General features: G+C 44.7%; 1 protein-coding gene across 3 annotated transcripts in view; it reads left to right on the top strand.

Moving 5' to 3' along the window:
- The window catches only part of Slc41a2 (solute carrier family 41, member 2), a 107,190-nt gene that overhangs the window by 13,943 nt on the left and 72,270 nt on the right, over positions 1–20,977 (top strand). For 2 of the 3 annotated variants that reach the window (XM_006513811.4, NM_177388.3), the window contains exons 2-4: positions 7,306–8,040; positions 10,573–10,680; positions 19,720–19,791. In XM_006513811.4, coding sequence (XP_006513874.1) covers positions 7,486–8,040; positions 10,573–10,680; positions 19,720–19,791 — 735 coding nt within the window. In that variant the 5' untranslated portion in view covers positions 7,306–7,485. Of the gene's footprint in view, positions 1–1,103; positions 1,257–7,305; positions 8,041–10,572; positions 10,681–19,719; positions 19,792–20,977 lie in introns of those variants that run through there. The other variant, XM_011243498.2, reaches the window with a different exon arrangement.

Raw genomic sequence — 20,977 nt, 5'->3', positions numbered from 1 at the left:
GTTCTTTTGTTAAAAAAGAAAAAGATTTATTTTTTGTTCCTTGTAAGTGTGTGCGCACGGCCATTTTGGGCACACTGTATGTGTGCATGTCTGTGCAGCTGCCCATGGGGGCTGGCAGCTAGAGGCGGTGTTTTCCCCTGGAACTGGCATTGCAGGCAGTTGGAGCTGCTTGGTGTGGGGGTTGAGGACCCTACTCGGGTTTTCTGATGGAACAGTACATGTTTCTATTGCAGGAAACGTGTTTGGGGGACTAGTAACTCTTTACATTTTCGAGTGCCTTTAAATCAGCTGGCTAAGATGCTGTTTGGGTAAAGTGTGCACATTGCTGTAATGTTTACACCCATAGCCACAGATCAGCTGCTCTCTTGGCTCCTCATTCTTACACCTTTGCCTGGGGATAGGATTTTTTTTCTTGGGATGTAACAGCAAAAGGAAGCCATATATCGGCCCCCACCTCTGCCCATTTCCAGCTGGGTGCCATGGCAACAGAGAGCACGCTGGGAATGGGGGGAGCTCTGCTTACAGTTCTGGGGATCAAACCAGAGACCCAGGACATGGCAGACAAGCACTCTAACATTGAGCTGCACCTCCTGCTGGTGTTTGTAGGGTCTTGCTAAGTAGCACAACCTGGCCTTGAACCATGGGTACCCCTCTAGTGCTTCAGATGATAGGTGTGTGTCGCCACCCCAGCGCCATATTGGATGTTAACCTTCGGGTGCCAGAACTACCTACATAGCACAGGAGGTCCAAGGTGCCTTTCTCAAATAGGAATTGGCGGTGGGGGACTAAATGGATATTCTTAGCTCTTACAAGTTATTTAAAACATTGTAAGTGGAGCTGTATGCGGAGGTGTGCACCTATAATCCCAGCACTAAGGAGACAGGCAGGAAGACTGCCATAAGTTTGAGGCCAGTCTAGTCTATGTGAAGAGTTTTAGGTCTGCATAATGACCTAGAACTGGGAAAAAAAAAAAACCCCTGAAATCAAAATGATAAACAGTAAATATAATATACTTTTTTCACTGTCAGCTTGGTTGGATTTATAATCACCATGGAAACACATCTCTGGGTGTGCCAGATATTTCCAGAAATGTTTAACTGAAGAGGGAAGATAAACCCGACCTATGAGGGCAAAGTTTCATGGATCAGGTCAAATTGATTCAAAAGGCAATCAGGTCGAGCACCTGCACTACTCTCTGTCTGCTTCCTGACTTCGGATCCAGCATGACCTCACACTCCTGCCTTGCCTTCCCGACTGTGAGCCAGATAACAGCTAAGCCTTCTTCCCTGTCACTGCATTGAGAAAGGCTGATCTGGGGGCGGGGGAGGGGGCGGTCGCTAACTGTGGTCTGATCATTCTGATGCTTTCTGTTCTCTCCTCTCTGTGTCCTTGCTTCTATATTAATCTGGGAGGTTTTCTTGATGACATATACTTCCTCTTGGGTCTTTTGAAAGAGGTGAATGTTCTGGGTGTTAGGGACAGTGTGGTAGAAAGATAGAAGTGGGGAGACTTTTAAAGGAGTTTGGATTGGTTGCAGGAGTCTGGAAATACAGCTTAGCTGATAGATTATTCACCTAGCATAGACAAGGACCTGTGTTCAATTCAGGAGAACACACACACACACACACATACACACACACACACACACACATGCACACGGTAGAATTTGGCTCCTTTAGGTAACCTAGGAAAACGTAGTGGATAAGAATGATGAAGTCAAAAGGGTTCAGAACAAGAAATGGGCCGGGCAGTAGTGGCCCACGCCTTTAATCCTAGCACTTGGGAGACAGAGGCAGGCTGATTTCTGAGTTCGAGGCCAGCTTGGTCTACAGAGTGAGTTCAGGACAGCCAGGGCTACACAGAGAAACCCTGTCTTGACAAACAAACAAACAAACAACCCCAAAACAAAACAACAAAACAAACAAAACCAAGAAATGGGCTGGACCTGGCGGCACACAGCTTTAATCCCAACATGAATTCCAGGCAGACATCTTGTATTAGGATAGCCTGGGCCATCCTGGGCTATACAGTGAGACTTTGTCTTAAGGAGTGGGGAGAGGAAGAAAGAGGGAGGGACAGAGAGAAGTAGGGATGGCTGGAGGGAGGGAGGAAGGGAGGAAGGAAGAGAGGTGGGGGAGGACATATTTAATTTGATTTGGGTCTTTAAAGGAGAACAGGGCAGCCGTGGCATTATCTGCTGTTTGGTCGGTGCATAAAGCAAATTAAATAGAGCCAATCCTTGTCCTCAGATCCTGCTACACAATGAAGTACTTAGTGGATATTATTAGAGGAGTTAAGATCTTTTAAATAGAATGAGGAAGTAATCTGTATGCAATCAGGCAGGTTTAGTTTGGCATGCCTCTTCTGAATGCTAATTCCATACAGAGAGTGGAAGCGCAGAGCACAGGCCTGAAGAGAGTCGGGATTCAGTGCGGGAGGTCAGGCCAGCCCCCCGCCCCCACTTCTGTTACCTTTTATAAAGAATCAATTTTGGCATCAATGCTAAATCCTTTTGATTCAAATTGCTTTCATGCAGAGTGCCCAGTGTTTATTTCTGTTCAGACTGTTACACTGACACAACTCTCATCGTAAGCTGTAGTGAGCCTTCCGGGAACATGGAATAAATTTTTTGCATAAACCTAAATGTGTAGTATTTTTAACTTTTTAAAAACTTTTATTAATTTATCATCATCATCATCATGATGTGTGTAGATCAGAGGACAGTTTCATGGAGTTGATTCCTTTAACATTTCTGTGGGTCCCACAGATTGAACTCAGAGTCTTCAGGGCTCCCTTGGCCAGGCTACAAATGTCTTTATCTGCTGAGTCATCTGACTGGCCCCAGGAAGTGATTTCAACTTGGTAAAATTTCAGAAGAAATTGTTCTGGTTTTTGAGATTCAGATCTTTGGAAGCTGTTGTTTTAGAGCTTTTGACCATCGACTGTAACCTGTAGTTGCTCAATACGTCAGAGAGACTGCCCTAGAGGAAAGACAGGATACACTTGAGGTAGGTCAGCAGGCTTACTCCTCCTGCTATGTGTGGCGGCAGTGGCCTTTCCATCAGCCAAAATGAATCATATGGCTAGACCGGATGCCAGCGGAGATGATGATGTGTCATCCTCATCAGTGTCCAGGAAACCATGGCAACAGGTAGAGATCACCATCCTCTCCTCAGAAGGGAGCAATGTTGGGACTCACAGTGAGATCCGCCACAGCACCACTCGGCCTGGAACACTATTATTATGAGTGTTTATCTACATGTATATACATACATGTACACAGTGCATGTTTATCTCCATGCAAATACATACATGTACATGGGTCTCGTGCTCAGGGATCAGAAGAGGGCGTTGGATCCCCCTGGATCTGGAGTTATAGGTGGTTGTGAGCAGCCGTGTTGGAGCTAGGAGTTGAATCTAGGGTCTCTACGGGAGCAACAAGTGCTGTTAAGTAATGGGCCAAGTTTCTAGCCCCAGGCACTTTTGAAGGATGTGTGCACAGTTCACAGAACAGTAGTACATGCTTGCACAGACCAGGAAGATTAAGAAACATAAACAGTGCCTTTGAACGACCCCATGCTTTTATACCGTTGCTCAAGCAAAACCACTATCATATTACTAGGGTTGGATCCTCTCATGGAACCATCCCAATGTATGTCTCTCTCTCTCTCTCTCTCTCTCTCTCTCTCTCTCTCTCTCTCTCTTCCCCCCTCCCTCCCTCCCTCCCTCCCTCCCTCCCTCCCTCCCTCCCTCCCTTCTCTCCTTCCCTCCCTCCCTCTCCCCACCCCCCCCCCAACTCCCCGTGTAAAGCATGGGGTTTCTTCAGGGTATGTGCTTAAGGTTCAGGTCCTAGCTTGTACGATGTATGCTGCTTCAGTTAGTAGATTGTTCCAGGTTGTTCCCTCTTTGACTAGGAGTGTGCATATTCACACTGTTTACGTGAAAATTCTCATTCTGGTTTGGTCTCATGAAGACAGACCAGATTATCGGATGTATTAGAAAGTGCTTCTCACACTTGATGGAGTATGCAGATCACCAGGGATATTAGGGAAAATGAAGGTTCTGATTTATATCCTCTCCCCCACTCCTCTCCTTTATTGAGACAGGGTTTCACTATGTAGCTCAGGCTATCCTGGAACTTACTATGTAGACCAGGCTGGCCTTGAAGTCAAGGAGATCTGATGGTCTCTGCCCCAACAGTGTTGGGATTAAAGGTGTACGTCACCATGCCCCAGCTTCTCTCTGTACTTTAAGTCCGTGTCTGGTTACGCAGGCTTATGATCCTAACTACTCTGGACAGTGAGGCAGGAGGATTACAAATTTAAGATCTGTTTTGGCAACTTTGTGAGACTCTGTCTCAAACCAAAAAAAGTGAAAACAGTTGGGGTGATATCTCAGAGGAGGAATGCTCACACAACACACATGAATAGCTGTGTTCAGTCCTCAGTGCCACAGAAGCTCTCAAACTGCTTAGAATACTTGAAAAAATATACATGGCACATCTTTTTTTTTTAAAAAGATATATTTATTATCATAAATAAGTACACTGTAGCTATCTTCAGACACACCAGAAGAGGGTGTCAGATGTCATTACGGATGGTTATGAGCCACCATGTGGTTACTGGGATTTGAACTCAGGACCTCCAGAAGAACAGTCAGTGCTCTACCTGCTAAGCCATCTCAGCAGTCCCCTGAATAGCACATCTTAATCACCATTCAATTGCTACAGACAGTCACCATGACCAAGGCAGTTCTTACAAAAGAAGCATTTAATGGCTTACCTATAGTTTCAGAGGGTAAGTCCCTTACCATCAGGGCAGGGAGCATGGAAGCAGGCAGGCAGGAATGGTGCTGGAGACAGAGCTGATCAGCAGGCACAAAGAGAGACACACTGGCCCTTTGGAAACCTCAAAGCCCACCTCCAGTGACACACCTCCTCCAACAAGGCCACACCTCCTCCAACAAGGCCAGTCCTTGTCCTTCCCTGACAGCTTATCACCTGGGGACAAAACATCCCCAGATTGGAGGCCAGTTTCATTCAAAGCACTAGAGCTTATAAATTGTGTGTCTACTGTGTTGATCAGGGACTGTGGGCGAGAGCAGCCAGCAGTACAGATTCAGTACAGGTGCTTGTTTTCCCACCATTGAGATGGAGCTCATGTCGCCCAGGCTGGCCTCAAACTCAGTACATTGAGGATGAGTCTGAACTTTTGATTCTCCTGCTTCTACCTCCTTAGTGCTGGGGTTGCATCATGTACCACCACATCTAGTTTATGTGGTGTCGGGCCTCAGACCTAGGCCATAGTGCATGTTTAGGCAAGAATCATACCAATAAGCCACATCACCAACCATTGGGTAACGGTTTCCTCCAAATGTTTTCCATCTAGGATTGGCTGAATTTGCAGGTGTGTAACAACCCTGGAACATGGAGGTCCAACTGCAGTACTTAATCTAGTCACTAGCTTTCCTGGAGCAACTCCAGAGGAAGTCGGTACCATAATCCCGGGATGAAGGATATAGGATATTAAAAGGATGTAGGACCCATACGTACATCATGTTCTGAATCAGGAGGCCTGGGGTCTTTGAGCCAATGCTGTAAGAATGTTCTGTCTCAGGAGTTACCAGGTTTCTCCCATAAGTAAAGAAGAGGGGATAATGAAATGAAGTCCTTAGTATCTGCTTGTCTTACCGACCCTCATCTCTTTCTCCTCTGGTCATTTCTTGTGGTCATTCTTCCTGTCCCAGGATTGAAGACTCAGAGTGTCTTCATTAAAGTCAACAGTACGGTGGGCAGTGGGGCCAAATGTCCTCTATCAAATCAATGCTGCCTTGATTCTGGAGGATGTGTAAGACAGGCTCAGATGTGCCTGAGAAGCACCGAGGCTTCTAGCCCTGCTGTGATAGGTGTGGCCGTGAAGTCACTGTGCAGTTGGGTCTTGCAGCTCAGTGTCAGTTGGTGACTAGCTCCAGTATCTATCTGTGCCTGTTCTTTCTGGCCTTTGAGACTCCAGTCACTGGCCAACTAGTCAGAGACCTACTTGAAGGCTGTAGAACACAGCAGGCTGAGGAGCATGCAAGGGCATCCCAAACTTTGTTCTGGTTGGCTTATAAAATGCAGGCCTGAGTATTTATAATCATTCTTTTGAGTTATTTCTCATTCTTTTGAGTTATTTCCTAAATAACCAAAGGGAGATATATATATATATATATATAAAGATTTATTTATATGAGTACACTGTTGCTGTCTTCAGGCACTTCAGAAGAGGGCATCGATCCCATTACAGATGGCTGTGAGCCACCATGTGGTTGCTGGGAATTGAACTCAGGACCTTAACTGCTGAGCTATCTCTCCAGCCCAAAGGGACGTATTTTTAAGTCAGCTTAATGATTTTTTTTTATGTATGTAAGAATGTTAGATGACTCTAACCTAACTTTATTTGTAGAATAGATGTCTTATACTGTATTCAGGATACTAATGAAATGGTTTTTATGATAAATATCATCTTTGTCACTTTGTATTCTGATGAAATTAATATGGAGTAACTTATAAATAAAAGAATATGGCTTATTATGTAATATTTACAGAGTATGATGGCATATATTTTATTGTGTCTTTTATATTGACAATTTACATTTTTTGGCGACGAAATTCCGGCACAAACACAATGTAATTTTTAGTCCTTTGCATAGTAATGGGAACTGACATGTCTCTTTTCTCCCCCGCCCCCTGCACCTCCTCCTCTTTGTGGTTTGTTTGAAAGAGGGTCTCACGATGTAGCCTAGGCTGGCCTCTATCTTTGGGCAATCCTCTTACCTCATCATCCTTAGTGCTGCTGTCACAGGAGTGACCGCTGTGTCCAGCAAATATTCATCCCTGTATCTTCAGAGGCAGTCAGAGGCATCATATAGGCTTCAGTTCCATAAATCATAAAAAATAAAAGCACTTCTACTCAAGGTGGATTATAAAACATTTCCTGCTTTTGTTTGTTTGTTTTGTTTTGTCTTTGATGCAGGATCTGTGTAGTCCTAGCTGGCTTGGAACTCACGCCACAGACCAGGCTGGCTTCAAACTCACAGTGATCCGCCTGCCTTTGCCTCCCAAGTGCTGAGATTAAAGGCGTGCACCTCCATACCTGGCTTCTGTACTATATTTTATAAAACAAAACAAAACAAAAACCCCTCACTTTTATGTCACAGAACAGATCTGTGCCCGGCTCATAGAATATAGTATTACTCCTGTACCTGTGTGGAAATCAGCATGAGTGTAATTTATCTAAGTTTTACACTTTATCTTTTTCTTTGCAGATTGAATTCCTCTCTTAAACGTCTGGATTTTTTTCTTTTTCTTTTTTTTTTTTAACCAGTGGAAACTTTTTCTACCTAGTGGTCAATGGCTTAATTTGAACAAGCGTTGCTGTGGCTTTGGTTCCGCTGTGCTTTTGGAAGCTTGGGTCTGAAGGATACAGGTCTTTTTGTGATGACAATATGACCCACAGTAAAGGAAGACCTGTCACTTACAAGACAAGTGCCAGTCCGGAGAGTGGAGGAGGTTTTGTAGATTGGACTTTAAATTTAAATACAATTCAATCTGACAAGTTTTTGAACTTACTTTTAAGCATGGTGCCAGTCATTTACCAGAAAAATCAGGAAGACAGGCATAAAAAAGTAAATGGCATCTGGCAGGACGGGCTGTCGGGTGCAGCACAGACCTTCAGCAAGAGATCAGAGCCACATCTGGACTACCACGAGTTCTCAGAGCAAGCCTTCCACAGCAGCAGCAGTGGGCACACTCCAGCCAGCTGCAGCCCCAAGTACGATGACTATGCTGGCTATAACTACTGTGACGGGAGGGAGGCTTCGGAAACCACCGCCATGTTACAGGACGAAGATCTGTCCAGCGAGGGCGATGATGTTATTGTGGAAACAAGCCAGAGGATTCCAAAGGAGTCCAGTGGGGTCATGGCTCTGCAGATATTGGTGCCATTCTTGCTGGCTGGGTTTGGAACGGTTTCTGCTGGCATGGTTTTGGACATAGTGCAGGTGAGATTTTGTCTTTAGTTTCACTGTATGTGCAAGCCTGTGTGTGTGTGCACACTCACGTGTGTGTGCATGCACGTGTGTGTGTGTGTGTGTGTGTGTGTGCGTGTGTGTATTTGCTCAATTGTGCATGTGTGCATATGCATGCCTACCTTGGGTATCTTCCTTAATTGCTTCCATTGTGTTTGTGAGTCAGGGTCTCTCTTTCACTTGAAACTCACTGGCTCGGCTGGCAACCACTTAAGCTCTAGGGGCCTGGGCTGCCTCTGCCTTTTTAGCTTCAGGATTATGCATGTCTCACCATGCTTGGTTTTCTGGTTTGGTTAATTAATTAATTAATTAATTAATTAGAGACAGGCTCTTTCCACACAGCCCTTACTATCCTGGAGTTCACTATGTGTGGACCAGGCTGGCCTTGAATTTACAGAGATGTGCCTGCCTCTAACTCTGCCTCCTAAGTGCTGGATTTAAAGGGGTGTGCCACCACTCCCAAAGGCTTTCTTTTTTTTTTTTCTTTTAAACATAGATTCTGAGGACTGAGTGTAGGTCCTGAGGCTTCACTAACAGAGCCCTCACCCCATCTTCCTCGTCTCCTCCTCCTCCCCTCTTTCCCCTTCTCTTCTCTTTCCTTTGGTCTTTCTTCCTCCTTTCCTTTCCCTTCTTCCTCTTTTCATTTTCTCCTTCTCTCCCGCTCCCCTTCAGTAGGGTCACATTGCCTAGCTTTCACTGGCTTTGAACTTGTGGTCTTTCCTGCCTTAGGCCACCGAGAGCTAGGATTACAGGTGTGTGCCCACATCTGGCTTCACTTCACTTTTGGTTTTTTTTTTTGTTTGTTTTTCATTTTTCCCATGCTATGTCAGTTACTAAAGTCTCCTACTGGGACAACCCCCTTTTAGTTGCATTTGTATAAAATCTGTCTATGTTATTATGTATTTACATGATCTTTTCAGTTCAGAAAGCAATTTCGTATCATTAGCTTTATGGTGTTTGTCCGAGGGCCATTTATCTCTACCTTCATTTAATAGATGGAGACATCCGAGAGATGTCTCCTCTGGGATTACAGAGCCAGCTGTGACAGGTCCATCCTGAAGGGCACAAATGTCGTTTCATCAGAGCATGGTGGCACATGCCTGAAATCCAAGCACCCGGGGATGCTGAGGCAGGAGCATCATGAGTTTGAGATCCACCTGTTCTACTATATAGGGAATTTAGGATAGCCTGAGCTACAGTGTGGCCCCCTGCCTTAAATAGGATTTTCAGTTTGGTGCTGGTCTTATGACCCTGTTATGCTACTGTTTAGCTTCATACCTTAAAATGAGTAGCAGACATAGGGCCACTAGCTACTTCAGATGTCAACTCTCAATTCCTTTCTCTCCTCTTCTCTCCTCTCCTCTCCTCTCCTCTCCTCTCCTCTCCTCTCCTCTCCTCTCCTCTCCTCTCCTCTCCTCTCCTCTCCTCTCCTCTCCTCCCCCCTCCCCCCTCCCCCTCCCCTCTTTCTTTCTTTCTTTCTTTCTTTCTTTCTTTCTTTCTTTCTTTCTTTCTTTCTTTCTTTCTTTCTTTTTCTCCTTCTCCTTCTCCTTCTCCTTCTCCTTCTCCTTCTCCTTCTCCTTCTCCTTCTCCTCCTCCTCCTCCTCCTCCTCCTCCTCCTCCTCCTCCCCCTCCTCCTCCTCCTCCTCTCTCTCTCTCTCTCTCTCTCTCTCTCTCTCTCTCTCTCTCTCTCCCCCCTTTTGACCTTGGGAATATACCTGTGCCTCTTCAGATCTTTATATCCTTATCTGTAACTGTAATAACAACAGAGTAACTTTGTGTGTGTGTGTGTGTGTGAGATTGTTGTAACTAGTGTTAGAACCCAGACTCCAGTCCAGATAAGGAAGTCCCACAGCTGAGTTCTTAACCATTAGGGACACGAACTCTGCCATTATGAAATGGTAAAGAAACTGGGCGTTGTGGTGCCTGCCTGGCATCTAGCATTTGGGGTACAGAGACATGAAGCTCACATGCTTAAGGCTAGCCTAGGCTACCTTAGTGAGTTAATGGCCAGCCTGAGCTGTTTTCAAAACTCAAGGGCTGGTGTGCAGCTCAGTGGTAGAGCGTTTGTCTCACATGTGATAGACTGTGGACTTCATCTTGAGGACTTCCAAAAAAAAAAAGTGTGAGAGAGTAAATTTTAGGAGGACCAGGACGTCAGGCTCGAGTTGTCTAAAGTCCTCAGACCCTGATCTCAGGAGGGTGTGGTGATTCAAGAACACATTCACTGATGAGATAACCTGTGCTGTGCTTTAAAACCGGGAAGCAGCCTGGGTGCTGTCCCCAGCCTTTAATCCTAGGCACCCAGGAGGCCGAAGCAGGCAGAGCTCTGAGTTTGAGGCTAGCCTGGTCTACACAGTGACTTTCAGGCCACCTAGGGCCACATGGTGGGACACTGTCTCCATAGCCCATAGTGCCAAGAACAAAAGGAAGGGAAGTTGAGAATAAACTCCACCTCTCTCTTTAGAAGGGTCCTGTGCTGAGGGAAGCCATTGCTTTGTTTTATAGCACTGGGAGGTGTTCAAAAATGTGACAGAAGTCTTCATTTTGGTCCCCGCGCTTCTTGGTCTTAAAGGAAACTTGGAAATGACGCTGGCTTCTCGATTATCTACTGCAGTAAGTTTGTTTTTTCCTATTTCCTATTATGTGTGTTACTTATTTCTCTCCACATAGAAGAGTTTGTGTGACAAGAAGGTTGGTTTCCTGTCTGGTAAGTTTCCCAGCCTCAGAGTTACACCAGATAGCTGTGACTGACGGTGCCCTGGAAGATCTTGGTATTCTCTCACCAGAGGCGATGGACCTGCTTCTCCTTATCACCAGAAGCCACAGTACGTTTGCCTCCTTTGCTGCCAGGCTGCACTAGCAGGTATTATTAGTGTGTAGTACTTGGGGTGGGCAGATCTGAGAGTGTTTGGGTCTGAGGTCTGCTGAGTTGAAAGTAGAGTGAGAATCCTTTGTATTCTCTTTTATAATCGTACCTATCATATATGGCTCATCTGTTCATATCAGTGGATCCATATTTATACTGCATTAGCTAGTGCTGTTTTATCAGACAGGGTTTCAAACTTGCTATGTAGACAAGACTGGCCCTGAACTTGGAGATCCTCCTGCTTCTGACTCCTCGTGCTGGGATTAAAGACATGCACCACCCTGCACATAGCTATCTCCTTTGATATTATAGAACCCCGTAGTTTGATTTATAACTCATTATTGGATGTTTAACATGCTATAATGGTCTATCATTATAGAGAGTGTTATGACAGGAGCTGGAGAGAGGCGGCTCAGAGGTTTAGAGCACTTACTTGCATGCAATCCCACCACATAGCAGTTCACAACTGTCCGTAACTCCAGTTCCAGGAAAGCAGATGTTGTCTTCTGGCCTCCAAGCACCAAGCTCGTTATATGCATGCATATAGGCAAACACTTATAAATAAATAAATAATGTTGAATATATATACATATATAAATACATTATATATTTATTATACATAACATATTGTAATATATTATACACAATATTATAGATATAAATAATATATAATATGTATATTATAGAAATTATAAATACCATAAATATATACTATTATATGTATACATAAAATATATAATATATTATAAACACATATTTATATATGATATATAATACATAATATATAGTATATATTATAGACACATTTATATAATATATATGTGTGTGTTATATATGTATATGTGTGTATATATGTGTATGTGTGTATACATAGGTATTTGTGTATACATAGGTATATATATATATACATACACACATATACACACATATATATACATATACATACATACACATATACATACACACACACGTGTATTATATATATATATATATATATATATATATATATATATACATACATATATTTGAGATAAGGTGTCACTCTGTAGCCCTGGCTGGCCTGGAACTCAGTGTATAGCTTGAACTGGTCTCAAGCTCACAGAGATGCCCTGTCTCTGCAGTCCATGTGCTGAGATCGAAGGTGTGCACCATCATGCCTGACTTAACAATTATGATAAGTGAATGACAGTAGAGGCATAACGCAGACACAGCTCTGAAGTAAGACTGAGGCAGAGCCGACCAACCGTTAGATACTGACTTACTGATCTGTCTAGTGGCTTACTTAAGGCAGTCCATGTACTGCTCTCTACCAAGCATGACCTCACTTGCTCCCTGAACCAGAATGGCCTGCAGAGGCACCTGTTTGCTTCTATAAATCCTGGCTGTGTGCCACCATGCTAAGATGGGTTTTCCTCAACAGTTGTGCTGGGACGAGAATACAGTGAAGACTCATGACATATATTTACATAGTTTAAGATTATCTAGACTTAGAAACTTTAAAAAATCATCCTAAAATCTGAAAGCCCACGCAGGGAGTGGTGGCCCATGCATTTAACCCCAGCACTGGGGAGGCAGAGGCAGGTGGATTTCTCTGAGTTCAAGGCCAGCTTGGTCTACAGTGTGAGTTCCAGGACAGTTAGGGCCACTACACAAAGAAACTCAGGGAACCAAAAAAGAAAAGAAAAGAAAAAAAAAAAAAGCAGCTTCCTGTATTATATATTTAAATTCAAAGTGTAAGGGTACCTTTTTCTCAAGTGATAATGTGATGTGATAAATATGTTTAAAACTCTCAGAAAAATAAGAGATGGGGCTGGGAAGATAGCTCAGTGGGCAATGTGGCTGCCATGCAGGTGTGAGGACCTGTATATGATCTGAGGTAGTGCGTGCGTGTGATCCCAGTCCTGGGGCGGCAGAGGCAGGGGAAGCCCTGACTCTCCCTGGCCAGCCAATCCAGCCTAGTCGGTCACTCGAAGACCAGAGAGACACCTTTTCTAAAAACCCGAGTGGATGACGCCTGGGGAATCACATCTTAGGGTGTGCCCTGGCCGCTAACGCATGTGCACACAATGTGCATGTTCCCCTGCAAACACACAAACTCTGTGCATCTACCCTCCAACACACACACACAATTTCTTGAAAAAAAAATCTAATTGTGAAATCTTGATGTTTAAAATTTAAATTTTATACTTATTGATTATTCCAGTACCTTCTTATTGAATGATGACATCTACTGTTATGCTGAATTTGGATTTTAGTTCTTGATCATTTGGCATCCAGATGCAATGTGTTGGGTATAACCCCAGCCTTAAGAAGGAAAAACAAAAGCGTATGTGGCTTTCCTGTAGTTTTGAGAGTTAGCGGACAGACACGACCATCACCCACACCTGAGTCCAGGAGGCAACTACCAGGAGAAACTGAGGCAGTGGTGGAAGCGTTTGAGGAGGAGAACACTACTGGATGGGAATGAAAAGGTGGCTTCTGTGTCCCTTGTTGCAAAATGGACTTTGTTCTGATAAATACAGCTAAGCGTACAAGTGTTTAAACAACATGATACCATTGCCAGGAATAGTGAAATTTTGGTTCAGTTACCTCAAAGAACATTGTTCTCAATGCATCTGTCGTTCTTGAGCCTCGTCCAGCGTTTGCTTAGACTCGTAATAGATTATGTCATTCTCTTTTGAAATAGGTCACACTGTGGGAACTCCAGTTTAAAAGGACTATATTTTAAATAAGACCTGTCATCTTTAATCCACATGTTGACATTAAGTCTCATAAAGGTGAATCTAATCTTTTGGGGGACGTCTATCGAGACAGCGTGCTGGCTAGCATTATGGTAACTCAATATAACCTAGAATTAGCTGACAGGAGTTATCGACTGAGAAAATACCTCCATAAGATCCAGCTGTAGGGCATTTTTCTTAATTCGTGATTGATGGGGGAAGGCCCAGTCCATTGTGCACGGTACCGTCCCTGGGCTGGTGGTCTTGGGTTTTATAAGGAAGCAGGCTAGGCAAGCCATGGGGAATAGAGCCAATAGGCAGCACCCCTCCATGGCCTCTGCAAGAGCAGGCCTTCAAGTTCTTGCCCTGTTTGAGTTCCCGTCCTGACTGTCTTCAATGTTATAGAAGTGAAAGCCAAATAAGCCCCTTCTTCTCCAAGTTGCTTTGGTTATGGTGTTTCATCACAGCAACAGAAGCTCTAACTGAGACAGTCAGGGTCTCACTGTATAGCCATGGCTAACTTGGAACTCACTCTGTAGACCAGGCTGGCCTGGCACTTGTTGCTGTCTTCTGCCCCTGCCTCCTGCATACAGGGATTGCAGGTGTGAGAAATCACACCTGACTCAGCCTTAATAATTTTTTAAAAACTCTGCTCTAGTGTCTGTTTTGTGTTGAGTATCTTCCTCATGGGTCTGTATAGATCATGTTTTCCATTCATATTTTAGAGAGGAGAGTTTCAAAATGGTTTAGAAGCCCAGCACTAGGAGAAAACCCGTCACCGGGGTTCCTAGTTCAGAACATCTCTTTGGGAGGTAGGACTGGAGTTACTATCCCCTGTGGACTGAGAACTGTGCAAAGAGGTGGGGCTTCTTGGAGGTGGGGGCAGGGGCAAGATCCCTATGAATTCAAGGTCATCCTGGTCTACCCAGTGAATTCCCAACAAGGTGGGATCCTGGGGGAGGGGCAACAGAGGGATGGAGAGAATGAGAATGGATTGTGTCCGTACTGATAATCATATACTGCTAACGTAAATGAGATAAAGCAAGGATCTGAGGCTGAGATAGGGACATTCCAGACAATGAAGGGTGGAGGCTAGAGTGTGTGTGGTTTATATGCTAGGTGGATACTCCTTCCTTACAGCTGTATGTGTGGAGGTGCCTTTGCCAGCCAGCCAGGGTGCCTCATTTGCCTGATGTAGGTATGGGAACTGAATTCAGGTTCTCTGTTCTGGATTTTTGAAACAGGTTTCTCTGTGTAGACCTGGCTGTCCTGCAACTCTCTGTAAATCAGGCAATCCTTGAACTCGGAGCTCCCCCTGCCTCTGCCTCCCAAGTGCTGGGATTAAAGTCGTGTGTCACCACTGCCTGTTGAGCTAAGATGGGTGTTTCTTAAAGTGTGGTCTTTTAATGTCAGCACCAGCAGCCTGTTAGAAATGGAAATATTTGGAATCATTCCAGGACTACTGAACCAACATACAACCAGTAATCTGTTTTAAAATAAACCCTCTAGGGACTGGAGAGACGGCTCAGCAGGTCCAAGCACTTGCTGCTCTCGCAGAGCATCTGCGTTGAGTTCCCAGCACCCACCTGGTGATTTACAACTGTCTGTAATTCCAGGTTCAGAGGACTATGCCGCCCCCTTCTGACTTCTTTGAGCACTGCGCCTATGTGGAGGATATACGTACGTGCAAGTAAAACACTTGTGCGAAATAAGATTAACCTAAAACAATTACATAAGCTCTCCAAAGGTTTGTACAGTGTACATGAAGGTTTGAGAGGCCATAGGGTTGGAGTCAGGTGAGAGTGGTGAAATGCAAAAGATGAAGGTGGAGAGCTAGCCAGGGGCCAGCGGGCAGAAGGCTGTGCGGTCTATTGTAAGGTCTTTGGCTGCTTGTGAGGTAGGGCCCCTTGGAAGGCTTTGAGCACAGGCGTGATGTGAGCTTATAGACATCTTTAACAGACTGTCGTGTTGTTGGGGCGAAGAGACCAGTCTGTCACTGTGACCTAGGGAAAAGATGGTGCTGATTTGGATTGTTAGTAGATGTGGTGAAGTTGATGGGATCTAGGAGGTGCCAGAGAATGACAGAATTGAGTGATGAGTTACAGAGACGGGACGGTAGACTCCTCCAAGATTGGAGGTAAAAGCTAGTTACCAGGAAAGGGTAAAAGGACAGGCAGGTTGGTAGGTGGCACTGAGCTGTAGTGCATGGTCTTTACCCAGAGGAGTGGACTCAAGTGTGCGAGGCTGAGTGTGTGCGTCCTTAGGTCGTTGGCAGTAATGCAGTTTCAGGTTAGTGGCTTCTTCTTCTTCTCTTTTTAAAAGATTTATTTATTATATGTGAGTACACTGTAGCTGTCTTCAGACACTCCAGAAGAGGGTGTCAGATTTCATGACAGATGGTTGTGAGCCACCATGTGGTTGCTGGGATTTGAACTCAGGACCTTCAGAAGAACAGTCAGTGCTCTTAACCTCTGAGCCATCTCTCTAGCCCAAGTTAGTGGCTTCTTAGGAACTTCCAGAACCCCACCTTTTCTAGGCACCCTACCACGCTCTCCATTCGCCTACTCACTCACAGACATTGCTTTGCCTCCTCCTTGTTTTTATTTCTTCTTATTTGCTCTTTTTCATAATTAGAAGGTTTAAGAATATATAATCAATGTATTATTACATATCTCCTCCTTCCTTTTTCTTCCTTCTTCCCTCCCACATCTGCCCCATTCATGCCTTCTCCCAGATTCACGCACGGCCTCCTCTTCCCTAACCATTGTCGTTACACATACAGAAACACAACGTACTGAATCCCTTCAGTGCTGCCTGGATGTGCGTGCTCTAGGGCTGACCACTCGGTACTGCAGGACCAGCCAAGAGACTCAGCCCTGGGAAAGACTCACTGTTCCTCTCTCAGCAGTTATCTGCCTGTGTCTCTTCATCTAGGAGTGAGGCCCACAAGACCTGCCCCATCCACACTGGGATGGCAGCTGCCATTAGATTTGTTCTGGTCTTATTTGGGCAGCCAGGTTGTTGAGATCTCAGGGGTGTCATGGCTTGAAGACACAGTTTCACAGCAGACACCTTGGTCCCTTGGTTCTTGTAACCTTTTCACCTCCTCTTCTTTGATGGTCCCTGAGCCCTTAGTGTAGCTACTCTCTGCATTTTGAACAGTGGTATTTTCCTTTACTGGTCTCTGCTGCCAAATTGTCTTCTTTTTATTTATGTGCACGTATGCCTATGTACCATGAGTGTGTCTGGTAAGGCAGAGACCAGAAGAATTCCCTGGAACTGCAAATGCAGACAGCTGTGAGCTACCATGTAGGTGCTGGGAACTGAACCCTTGTCCTCTGGAAGAGCAACCATACTCTTTTATCCATCCCAGGATAAAAGAATCTTTTTTGACGAGGGCTGAGGCCTACCTACCAGAAGGGTACCATTTCGAGTGCAGTTAGGAATTAACCTTGCTTAGGAAAGTACCAGCAGTAGATTCTTCTCTAAGATCTCTGACCTCATCAACTGTGTTGTTCGTGAGCTTGTGGTAATGCGAGGGTGGAAAAGTGAAGGGTGTGGGGGGGGGGTGGACAGGATGATTGGAGAAACAGTGTAAGCATTGGGGCAGGAAAAGAGAGCCGTGTAACCTTGGCAAGGGAATGTCTCCATGCCCGCTATTTCTGTCTGTCTTCCAGAATAATTCATGTCCCCCCACCCATTCACTAGTGCCCTCCCAACATTAAGTAATTCCCGTCATGCAGTAACCTGAATGTTTGTATGGACAGGAACTGTGGAATGTAGTTCCCTGCCTACAGGAAGAGGTTGGCAGTGATGGTACCAAGTGTATCTGGCCTGAATCCCTAAGTCAGTATCTCATACTATGCTGTGCCAGCCTCGGTCTCCGTGGACCCTGGTGCATGTGAGCCTCTGCTGCATATTAACAGCTGAGGAGGTCTTCTGGCTCAGACTTCTGTTGGAGTCATTGCAGATTGTTAACTATAGCTATTGACATCTTTCTAATAGTTACTGAAATGGCAGCACTAACCTCTGCCTGCCTCCGGAGCTCTAAATCCACGCTAGATTCACTCCTTAATCATTGCTCGATCGAGTGGAGCTCCAGATTGCTCGAGCTACAAACACGATTGAATCAATAGTTATTGTCCGGTTTAGTAAATGCGACTATAAAGACAGCACGCATAATTGTTGTAAAGCACCGAGAAACCTCGGTATTTGCATTAGCTGGATACTTTGAGCCTCAAGTCCAGAGGGAGGTTGCAGAGTAGAATATGTTTTCTAAATTGAATAGATGGCATCTTGATGTGACGCTTAATCCACTGCCCTGCCGCCACTGAGACAGCTCCAGTTCAGCCGTGGGTAAATCTTCCTGTAAACGACAACGTCATGTGTTTCCGTGGCACTGGAGATTGAGCCAGGGCCTAGTGTGCTGTATCTCCTTTACTTGACCTTGTGAAACATTTTTTAAAAAGCCTTAAAATATGTATTGAGTGTATGTATGTATGTGGATGCGTGAGCACGCACATACCGTGTGTGGGTGTGAGGTCAGGACAGCTTGCCAGAGCTGTTCCCTTCTCCATTGTGTGACTTCCAGGAATCAAACTCAGGTTGCCAGACTTGAACAGTGAGCGCCTTCACCGCTGAGCCGTATTGCAGGCCGCAGATGTTTTTATAACAGTTGAAAATCTCCCATGAGAAGATGAAGAATAAACAAAGTCTAACTCCATGTACTAGATTTATAAATTTCATGCATGTGTGTATTGCTAGTGTTTGTCCATTGCTTTCCAAATTACGATGTTAGAAAAACTTGGCACATTTGGATGATTTTTATTTTTTAATCCAAGTTGTTGAGAAAGAAAATTATCTGTATTGCAGAGCAGAAGAGTATGTGAATCCTAATCTTATTTTGGAAAGTGTCCCTCCATTTATCAGAAAGCTGTATGTATATTTTGATAATTGGAGGTATGCAGTGGAGTCTGTGAACCTACTGAGCTCTTACTGCTAAGAGTCACACTCATGACTCAAACGTGAATGATTTGTTTATATTCTACTCTCTGGCAGTAACTCTTTGGTTATGTTAATTTTATGCCATGGAATTATGTGCCAACAGCTCACAACTCTCTTTCTTTCTTTCTTTCTTTCTTTCTTTCTTTCTTTCTTTCTTTCTTTCTTTCTTTCTTTCTTTCTCCCTCTCTCTCTCTCTCTCCCTTCCTTCCTTCCTTCCTTCCTTCCTTCCTTCCTTCCTTCCTCCCTCTCTTTCTTTCTCTCTCTCTCTCTTTCTTTCTTTCTTTCTTTCTTTCTTTCTTTCTTTCTTTCTTTCTTTCCTTCGCACATTTTTTAATTAGATATTTTCTTTATATACATTTCAAATTTCAAATGCTATCCTGAAAGTTCCCTATACCCTCCCCTGCCCTGCTCCCCTACCCACCCACTCCCACTTCTTGGCTCTGGTGTTCCCCTGTACTAGGGCATATAAAGTTTGCAATACCAAGGGGCCTCTCTTCCCAGTGATGGCCGACTAGGCCATCTTCTGCTACATATGCAGCTAGAGATATGAGCTCTGGGGGTACTGGTTAGTTCATATTGTTCCACCTATAAGGTTGCAGACCACTTCAGCTCCTTGGGTGCTTTCTCTAGCTTCTCCATTGGGGGCCCTATGTTCCATCCAATAGCTGACTGTGAGCATCTACTTCTGTATTTGCCAGGCACTGGCATAGCCTCATACGAGACAGCTAGAACAGGGTCCCTTCATCAAAATCTTGCTGGCATATGCAATAGTCTCTGGGTTTGTCTACCACTCTTTCTATTGGGCCTTAGTATAGCAAACTTGGTGTGAGGATGACAGGTGGCACTGTCCTCCAGCAGGTGGATGACTAACTTGTCACCTAAGACCCTATTTTCCCATCTTGACCAAGCCGGATGTCACGCAGCAGGCCGATGGTGAGCTGGGACTTGTTCTGAGCACAGGCTGCACACAGCAGAATTATTACGAGAGGTGTATTGTGTACTTTGGGTTCTGTTTAAATGAAGCAGACAGCAGAGCGGATCATAAAAGTATCCTCTTCGCAGGTAAATGTTGGGAAGATGGACTCACCCATTGAGAAGTGGAATCTAATCATTGGCAACTTGGCTTTAAAGCAGGTAAGTGGTGGGTGCTTAGTCACAGAGCTCGGATGTGAAGCCTACCATTCAAGACATCAGATTCTAACTCAGTAACCCCAAAAGCTAATGGAATCAATTGATTGATACCCAGGGCCTTTGAAAGTTATTTTATTTCTAGAAACTGATTATTTTCTTCCAAATGTAAAAAAAGTATACAAATACTGAAAGACATGGAAAAACCCTCTAACTGCAATAGAGCTAACCTTTGTACTGATACTTATACAACTATTTAAGACTTTGTTGTTTAATTACTTACTTTGCCTTAATTACTGTTCCGTTGCTATGAAAAGACACCATGACCAACCCTTTTAACAGAACGTGTTTAACTGGGGGCCCGCTTACAGTTTAGAGTCTGGTATGGCTGGAAGCAGACAGGCATGGTGCATGAGCAGTAGCTGAGAGCGTTATATCCTGATCAGCAGCATGCAGTGACAGACAGACATACAGACAGATAGAGAGAAAGAGAGAGAAAGAGAGAGAGAGGAGGACAGACATACACACACAAACACAGAGGTGGGGGAAGGGAGAGAGAGAAACAGACAGAGACATACAGAGAGAGACAAGAGACAGAGAGAGACAGAGACTCAGAGCCTGGGCCTGGTAAGGGCTTTTGAAACTTCAAAGTCCTCTCCCAGTGACACACACCTTCCAATAAGCCCCCTCTCCCCTTCCTAATCCTTCCCAAACAGTTCCACTCACAGGTGTCTAAGCATTCAAATACATGAGCCTGCAGTGTGTGTGTGTGTGTGTGTGTGTGTGTGTGTGGATACTCACTTAAGTCTCTGCATGTGCTATTTCTCTGCTTTCATTTACGGCTCTACTTTTCTATTATGACTGTAATGGGGAGGCCTAGACAGGATCTCATGTAGCCTTAAACTTTGTATGTAAGTGAGGGTGACCTTGAACTTCTGATCCCACTCTCCTCCTCAGTGCAAGGACCACAGATGTGCACCAGCAGTTGTGGTTTATATGGGGACTGGGATAACCCATTGCTTTGTGCATGTCAGCCGAGCACTCTTTCAGTTGACCCACATCTCTCGCCCCGTCTTTATGAGTTTTGGGGCATCCTTTTAGTGTTGCTCAGGATGGCCTTACAGTCAGACAGAATCCCCCTGCCTCAGCCTCTCAGGCACACTCACCAGGCCCTGCTCTTTGTGTTTTGTTT

This window comes from Mus musculus, chromosome 10 (genome assembly GCF_000001635.26).
Source record: "Mus musculus strain C57BL/6J chromosome 10, GRCm38.p6 C57BL/6J".
NCBI classification, from domain to species: Eukaryota; Metazoa; Chordata; class Mammalia; order Rodentia; family Muridae; genus Mus; species Mus musculus.
Note: the sequence above shows the minus strand (reverse complement) of the source record. Positions and strands in the feature narration are given on the sequence as shown.